At 44.4% G+C, this 7,917-nt stretch overlaps 1 protein-coding gene across 1 annotated transcript in view; it reads left to right on the top strand.

The window, feature by feature from the left end:
- Positions 1 to 6,226, top strand: part of CUNHXorf56 (chromosome unknown CXorf56 homolog) — a 12,547-nt gene extending 6,321 nt beyond the window's left edge. The window contains exons 3-7 of the mRNA XM_027861402.1: positions 413 to 454; positions 997 to 1,135; positions 3,129 to 3,218; positions 4,733 to 4,825; positions 5,800 to 6,226. Coding sequence (XP_027717203.1) covers positions 413 to 454; positions 997 to 1,135; positions 3,129 to 3,218; positions 4,733 to 4,825; positions 5,800 to 5,862 — 427 coding nt within the window. The 3' untranslated portion in view covers positions 5,863 to 6,226. The remainder of the gene's footprint in view (positions 1 to 412; positions 455 to 996; positions 1,136 to 3,128; positions 3,219 to 4,732; positions 4,826 to 5,799) is intronic.
- Positions 6,227 to 7,917: the final 1,691 nt, after the last annotated feature.

Genomic DNA, 7,917 nt, shown 5'->3' with positions numbered 1-7,917 from the left:
AGAGAGAGAGAGAGAGGGAGAGGGAGAGGGAGAGGGAGAGAGAGAGCGAGAGCCGCGAGAGAGAATGAGAGCGAGACAGCTGGGGTCTAGCAGCTGCTCTGAGAGGGGCTCTGTCCACTTGCTAAAGAGAAACTGTTTGTGTCAGGAGAGCAAGGTACAAACTGGCATTCATGAGGGAAGGCAAATCACTGGCCCGTGGGAGGCAGCAGCACAAATTGATTGTAGCTCTCTGCAGGTGGGCTAGGGGAGGTTTAATGACCTAGAGTCACTTGGTCTATAAAGTGAGACGGCATTGAGAGGCTCCCCCCCCATTGGAGGACAGCAGGTGATGTGGCTGCCAAGGGCCAGGGGTGAGCCAGGTGGCACCGCTTGGTCGCTTTCTTCTCTGTGACCTCTTCCTTTGTCTTTGCAGGTCTGAAGGCATAGAGCGGCAATTCCGGAAGAAGTGTGGAAAGTGAGTATTGCCATCCCCTACTCCATTAGGGCTCAAATTGTTTCTGTCTATTTTTGTTCCTTGTTGTATTGTTCTACTTCTACTTACAACTTTACTGCTTCCAAATTCTCCTTATTCAAAATACCAGTCCTTTCACAGTCACATATGTTTGAGTACCTGGGAGCAGCACTGGATTTGTAAAAGGGCCTTGTCTTTTTGGTGGGACCTATCTGTAATGCCTACTTGAGTCCACAAGACCTGGATTGAAATCTCGCCTCAGATACTTAGTAGCCCTGTGAGCGTGGGTGAGGCCCTTGCCCTCCCTGGGCCTCAGATTCATTCTCTGTCAAATCATGGGGTTGGCCTCAGTGGCTCCTAAGGTCTCTCCCAGGTCGAGATCTAGCCTCCTAAGGTGCTAACAAACAAAGGCACGACTGATTTCCAACCTGGGGCCTCTGACTCGAAACCCTCGCCATCCTTTGACTCCAGCATGGCTGCCTTCCCTTTTCTTGGCACACTTTGAGACTCCATGGTGTCAGGATCTGAATCTTTGCTATTTGCAGGTGTGGCTTGCTGCTCTTTTACCAGCACCAGCAGAAAAATGCTCCAGTGACCTTTATCGTGGATGAAGCTGTTGTCAAGTTTGGGCAGGGCTTTGGGAAAACCAACATATACAGTCAGAAACAAGAACCTCCTAAGAAGGTAACTGCTATGTATAAGGAAAGCTACACTGTAGACAGCACCGAGAGCTAGGACCCGGATTATCTGCCAAAGAGAGGAGAGGTGAAGCACAGCTCAGTTTTATCCATCTCTGCTCGGCTTCCCAATGGGACAGCAACAAATAGCCTTTCTGGACATGTGGTTTTTCATGATGTCTACTTTAAAATTTCGAAACACTGGTCATTATAAACTTAGTATCAACAGTAATCAAAGACACATTCAAAATAAGGAGGAAAATTTTAGGAACAACCTTTAGCATTTAACAATGTAGCGAATACTGTGTTCCTTTCCATGTCTCGCCTAAGTTCTGCTACTTATAGCATTGTTCTTTTTCTTGCCTTTAAATATGTATGTATATATACAAATATATGTGTGTGTGTGTATGTATATGTATATATATGGGGGGAGAACATATATCTATATATCCACACATATATATCACACTTGCCTGTAAACTAAATATATATATGCACGAAACATATTTATGTATACACACACATGTATGGAAAGAGAAAAAAGAGACAGGCAGAGAGAAGGAGGCAGAGAGAAAGAGACAGTCCGGAGTCAAGTGTGTGCACAATTCTAGACCTGATTTTATTCTTTATCCCCTCTTCCAGGTCTTTCTCTATTACCTTATATGCTCTGTATTTATTGTTGTCATCATCATCATCATCGTCACAGTCGTCATCATTGTTATCGTTGACAGCACCACACAATTCCATTGCTTTCATTTGGCTGAAGAGGGGAGTAGGTCTGTAATTTTGTTGGTATCTAGAATTCCTTGTGTGGAAGCTACCTTCGCCGAGGTATATGGGCAATTATAGTCTTAGACTAGGATTGAGGCTCCTTACAACGAGCGCCTGGGACAGCAGAGGTTAGATGACTCGCCCAGGGTCACTCGGTCAGTAGCAAGACTTGATCCTGGATCTTCTTGACTCCAAGCCTGGCCCTGCCTTGCCCTTCTCAATCACCGGAGGCTGCCTCCTTACCATGAATGTGCCGTGATTTATTCAGCCATCTGCCAGACATCAGTAGACAGGTGGTTCACTTTTTGCTGTTACAAATCGAGTGGCTGCAAATCTTTTGGTCCAGACAGGTCTCCCCCCTCCCCTTTTTTAGAATGTTCTTGGGATAAAGTTCTAGCCAAAAGATCTCAGGGTTGAAAGGGTTTTTCTTTTCCAAAAGTTTGATGTTGCCCTATTACTCTCCAAGACATTTGCAGCAGCCTACAGTTACCCCAGCAGCATATTCAAATTCTTGTGTCCCTGAAGTCCTGCTGATTTTCTATTTTAATAATGTTTACTTTTAAAGTTATAAGACCCATGTCCTGGCCAAGTCACTTAACTTCCCGTTCCCTCTGACAGCTTTCTAAGACCATAACTCGAAGATCTGTATTGGTAAAGGAGGTTTCCCTACTGAGAGTTCTCTATACCAATGAAATCAGTCTAGTTTAAAAAAAAAAGCCTCAAAATTTCAATAAACAGATTTTCACCAGAATCCTACCTAATGGATCTTCTCATTTCCTGTGAAGGAGGTTTGAGCAGGTGTGAGTGTAAGTTGTTTAGGGTTAAAAGTCATATTCTATAAAGATCTTGGGGAGGGCCCTTCATTGCTCTGTGCCTCAAGGTTCCCCATCTGCAAAATGGGGATAATTCCTGCCCTGCCTGTGTTATAGGAAATGAGATGAAATATGTCAAGTGCTTTGTAACTCCAAAGCCTTATATAAATATGAACTGTTACTATTGTATATTCCTTCCAAAATATCTTCAGTTTGAGCATTTAAAAACCAAATGATTCCACCTGGTTTTTTCTATCAGTTTTTTTAATTCCTGATGAAAAAATGGTAAAAAGTCAAAACTGGTGGCCTTTCAAACCACTGGTCATGTATGACTTTCTGTCACAAAGACTCATGGGCATCCCAGTGAGCCGGATTGAACCAGACATTGGACTACATTTTCTTCCTTTGTTTTTCCAGGTAATGATGACTAAGCGTACGAAGGACATGGGCAAATTCAGCTCTGTCACCGTCTCCACCATCGATGAAGAAGAGGAGGAGATTGAGGCTGTAAGTGCTCCTTTTCCTGGCCCCCTGTTTGGGCTTTTCCTGGACACCAGGCTCTAGTGGAAAATGTGATGGACCAGGAATTAGGACAGTGCTCATCTCGGTCCTGGCTCTACTGCTTACCAGCTGTCACTTTCCACCCTCTCTGGAGCTGAGTTTTCCTTACTAAACAATTCTCTAAACATTCATTGAGTTCCTGCTAAGTGAGAGACACTGGGCGAGGTGTTGGGAGTACAAAGGATGAAACTTTGACTGCTTCCAGTCCTCCAAGAACTTACTTATGCTGTACTGGGGGTGGGGTGGGACATTGAATAAATAAGTGTCATCCAGATTGAGTGTGTGATTGACTCAAAAGAAAAGGCCAGCTCAGTGCCCTGGGAAAAGGGGAGAACCCTCACCGGGGAAGGGGCCTGAGCTGAGCCTCCAAGGAAGAGAAGGTTCTCAATAGGTGGGGAGGAGGAAGCCTGCATGAAGCTAACAAAGGCAGGCACCCATAGGATATGAGCAGGAAACAGCCAGGAGTCCATTTTGGCCAGTTTGGAGAGTATGTGAAGGGAAGTCAAGTCAAATCAGACTAGCAAGGGAAGCTGGGATCAGAATGTGAAGGGCCTTCAGTGCCAAGCAGAGGAGTTTGTACTTTATCCTGTAGGCCAGGGCTTCTTAAACTTTTTCTACTTGCAACCCCTTCAGTGTTTCTTAAACTGTGGGTCTCGACCCCATATGGGCCCACAGTTTAAGAAGCGATGGATATAGACTCGGGGTGGGGAACCTTCGGCCTCGAGGCCACACGTGGCCCTCTAGGTCTTCAAGTGGGGCCCTCTGACTGAATCCAAACTTCACAGAACAAATCCCCTTCATAAAAGGATTTGTTCTGTACAACTTGGACTCAGTCAAAAGGCCACTCCCGAGGACCTAGAGGGCCACATGTGGCCTCGAGGCTGCAGGTTCCCCCACCCCTGGTAGGCAATAGAAAATTTCCTGAGCAGGAGCAGCTCATAGCTGCCAATATGGAGCTGTAGCTAGGGGGAGAGATTGGGGAATCCTTTATGTAGGCAAACAAGTGAACCCATGGGAGGGGAAGGGAGTAGGAAGAAAAGAAACAAGACTTCAGAGTTCTTCCTTGATAAAATTAGAGTTAGCCCATGTCCTTCTTTCTCAAGGTTAACTCTTTCCATTTTAGAAAACTTGTTTCTATCCCAACTGTCTGATACTATTAGTAGCAACAGTTGCCCTCCTGGGATTTTAACATGAGCTGCCCCCTGGAAAATGTGTTGGATGTTATTTTCCCATTGGGTGAAGTTGGAACCTGAACTCTTAGGATTATTGGAAAGATGAGCTGGAGAGGCTTGGCTTGGGTTGGGTTGGGTTGGTTTTTTTTTTCATCTTTCCTGGGGAGGGGCCAGATTCCTGCAATTCAGCGTAAGGATCTTATTGCTCAGGTGACATTTGTAGGCCCTTCTGGCCCGTGTGTCGTCGTTGAAAGTCTAGTGATTGTATGTTGAATCTTTTTCTGCCAGAGAGAAATCGCTGACTCATACGCGCAGAATGCCAAAGTGATTGAAAAACAGCTGGAGAGGAAGGGCATGAGCAAGAGAAGGCTTCAGGAGCTGGTGAGTGACGTCGGGACACGGGCAGGGGTCAACTTCCCCAGCAGAGGAGGGAAAAACCTGTTTGAGGGAAGGAACCCAGGCTCAGCAATCTACCAACAAGCATTTAGTAAGCATATGCTCTGTGCCAGGCACTGTGCTAAGTGTTGGGGATACAAAAAAAAAAAAAGAAGAGTCACTGCCCTCAGAGTGCTTACAATCTAAGTCCCTAGTCCAGTTTAGAACTGGGTTTCATACCCCTGGGCTGCAAACTCTTTCTATAGCCGTGAACATAGGTCCTGCTTTTTGCATGGGAACTGTTGGCCCCGGCTGGCCAAATATATGTCTTCCCCTGTCGAGTAGGTGGGGGCCACTCCATTCTCTCTTCAGGTCTTGAAACTTTCTAGGTGTGATGGGGACCACTTCTGTTTCTCAGAATAGCGATTCTCTAGACCAGGACTTCTTCACCATTTTTGTTCCATGGACCCTGTTGGCAGTCAGTCTGATGAAGCCTACAGCCACCTTCCCTGAAGATGGTTTTTCTATGCATCTAATAAAATACATTGGATTCCAAAGGAAACTGATTATATGGAAATCTATGTTCATTTTTTTTTTCAAAATACTAAAAAAAAAAAAAAAAAAAAGCTAACTTCCCAGACCCCAGGTTAAGAATGTGGTGTGTCTGGTCTAGACAGACCATAGGCTGGCTTCTTGGAGTATTCATTTCTGCAATCCGATATTCTTCTACTTTGGGTTTGGAGCATGAATTTACTCATGGTATTGGAGAAAACTAGATATCACTTCCATGTCTCATCAAGAAGTTAGGTCAGCCTGTTAGTCACTGACTCTGGTGAGAGGTTGGCCATATCTGTGGTGGGGTATGCTCATGCCAGGGAGCTAGAATTCGAGGGCAGGGTTTGGGGAGGCTGGAGGAAGGGGGGAACAAAAGAACTCCTTCTGGGTAGTATCTCACTGTGTGTCCTCTTCATTTTTTCTAGGCTGAGCTAGAAGCAAAGAAAGCCAAGATGAAAGGGACCTTGATTGACAACCAGTTCAAATGATGGGAGACCTGCTTGGGGCCAGTTGCCAACTTCCTTGACGTTGGCACGCCCTATTACCACCACAACACTCAAACAAATTGGATCATGTTTTCCAAAATCTAAAGAGTTCTCTCCCTGCCTTCCTTTGCCATGCGCTCGTAGTCTAACAGCACTAATCCCAACCTAGAGAAGGATTCCTAACATCTTACTCTGCTTTTTTTTTTTCTAGAGTCTTTTTTTTTGCCCGATGGGTGTTTCACTGACATTTCTTTGCTGAAATTATGGGAACAGAGAATAATATCTTAATTCCTTTGTCTTTGAACGTAATTGTTTTTACTTGCTTCCTTTGAACTTAATACAAAAATAAAAGTCTTTAGAAAAACTCTTTGATGTGTCATGAGGTAAAGCCACCTAAATCACAATTAAAGTTGTAACCAGTTGTAACAAGTCTATGGACGTGACTCTTTCCCTGTATGTGCATGGGAGACATCGGTCCCTTTCTGAGCAGGAACACACACACAGAAACCAGACTCTTGGAATTCAATGGCTCTTTCACCAGAGGTGTTAAAATCAACACTATCCATCACCTATCACCCTTTTCCTTTCTATAGGATTCAGGGATGGGTCCAGCTTCTAAGGAGCATACTGAAGGAGCTGCCATTTGACCAGCTAATCTAGGAAACAAGTTACAGAGGCAGAGACAAGAAAGGGAGATAGTATAACTCAGTGCTTCTCAATCTTTTAAAATATGAGGACTCTTTTTAATTTTATTTATTTTATTTTTTTTTGTTTCCCTGTCCTTTATTTTTTTTCATTTTTTTTTCTTTTTAACATGTATTTTTAAAACTTTGGGTTACAAATTTTCTCCCTTCCTCCCTCCCCACCCACCCTCATTGAAAAGGCAAGCATCTCGATACAGGTTACAGATGTGTAGTCATTCAAAACCCTTCCATGGTAGTCCTGTTGTGAAAAACTAAGTGCATTTCCCTTCATCCTATTCTACCCACCATTTATTCTATTCGCTTTTGACCCTGTCCCTCCTTAGAAGTGTTTGCTTTTGGGGCAGCTAGGTGGCGCAGTGGACAGAGCACTGGCCCTGAAGTCAGGAGGACCCGAGTTCAAATGCGACCCCAGACCAAACACCGGACATTTACCAGCTGTGTGACCCTGGGCAAGTCACCCAACCCCAATTGCCCCCCCCCAAAGAAGAGTTTGCTTTTGATTATCTCCTCCTTCAATCTGCCCTCCCCTCTATCAACCCCCTGCTCTCTTGTCCCCTTCCCCTCTTATTTTCCTGTAGAGTAAGATAGATTTCCATACCCCATTGTGTATGTTATTCCGAGAACTCTTTTTTAAAGGCCAATGTTTTGTGGACTCCACCCCCACCCCCACCCCTGGTCACACATGATAACAGTTTGTACTTAATAGGGCAAAACAGTACAAGATAAAAATAGTACAAAAAAGTGTAAGACTTCTTTTGAACCCATATCTCCTAGAGATTCATCAAATCTTAAACCTGTTAAACCTGCTGTCTTAGTACCTGCTGACTGGGAAGCTAAGGAGAAAAAGCTACTAGAAATTCAGTAACATTTTAAAATGAATTTGTATTGGTATCCTAAAGGTACACAGGAATAGCATTTTCTACATAAAGCACTCAATTCAATGAAGGAGAAAGCATTTATTAAGTGCTTAGCACATGTCAACACACTATGCTTAGCACCAGGGATATGTATACATATACACAATAGCAAAGGCAATCCCTGCCCTCAAGGAGCTCACTTTCTAATAGAGGGAAATGATGCTCTGGGAGGGATACTTTGGCTTGGAAAGTCACAGGAATGGTGAAGGGATAGGGCAATAGACTGAACTTGCTCTTTCCACTAGTAATGGCTATTGATGCAATTATGATTCTAGAATGGGAAACTGGCAGGCATGGCAAGAGGGTATGCGTGTGGTGGCGGCGGCAGCAATATAGTTCACCTCTGGTGAAAGAGCCATCGAGTTGCAGAGCCTGGTTTCTCTGTGGGTTCCTGCTCAGAAAGGGACTGATGTCTCCCATGTACATACAGGGAAAGT

Source organism: Vombatus ursinus, unplaced genomic scaffold, assembly GCF_900497805.2.
Source record: "Vombatus ursinus unplaced genomic scaffold, bare-nosed wombat genome assembly UNPS02014735.1, whole genome shotgun sequence".
Lineage (NCBI taxonomy): Eukaryota > Metazoa > Chordata > Mammalia > Diprotodontia > Vombatidae > Vombatus > Vombatus ursinus.
Note: the sequence above shows the minus strand (reverse complement) of the source record. Positions and strands in the feature narration are given on the sequence as shown.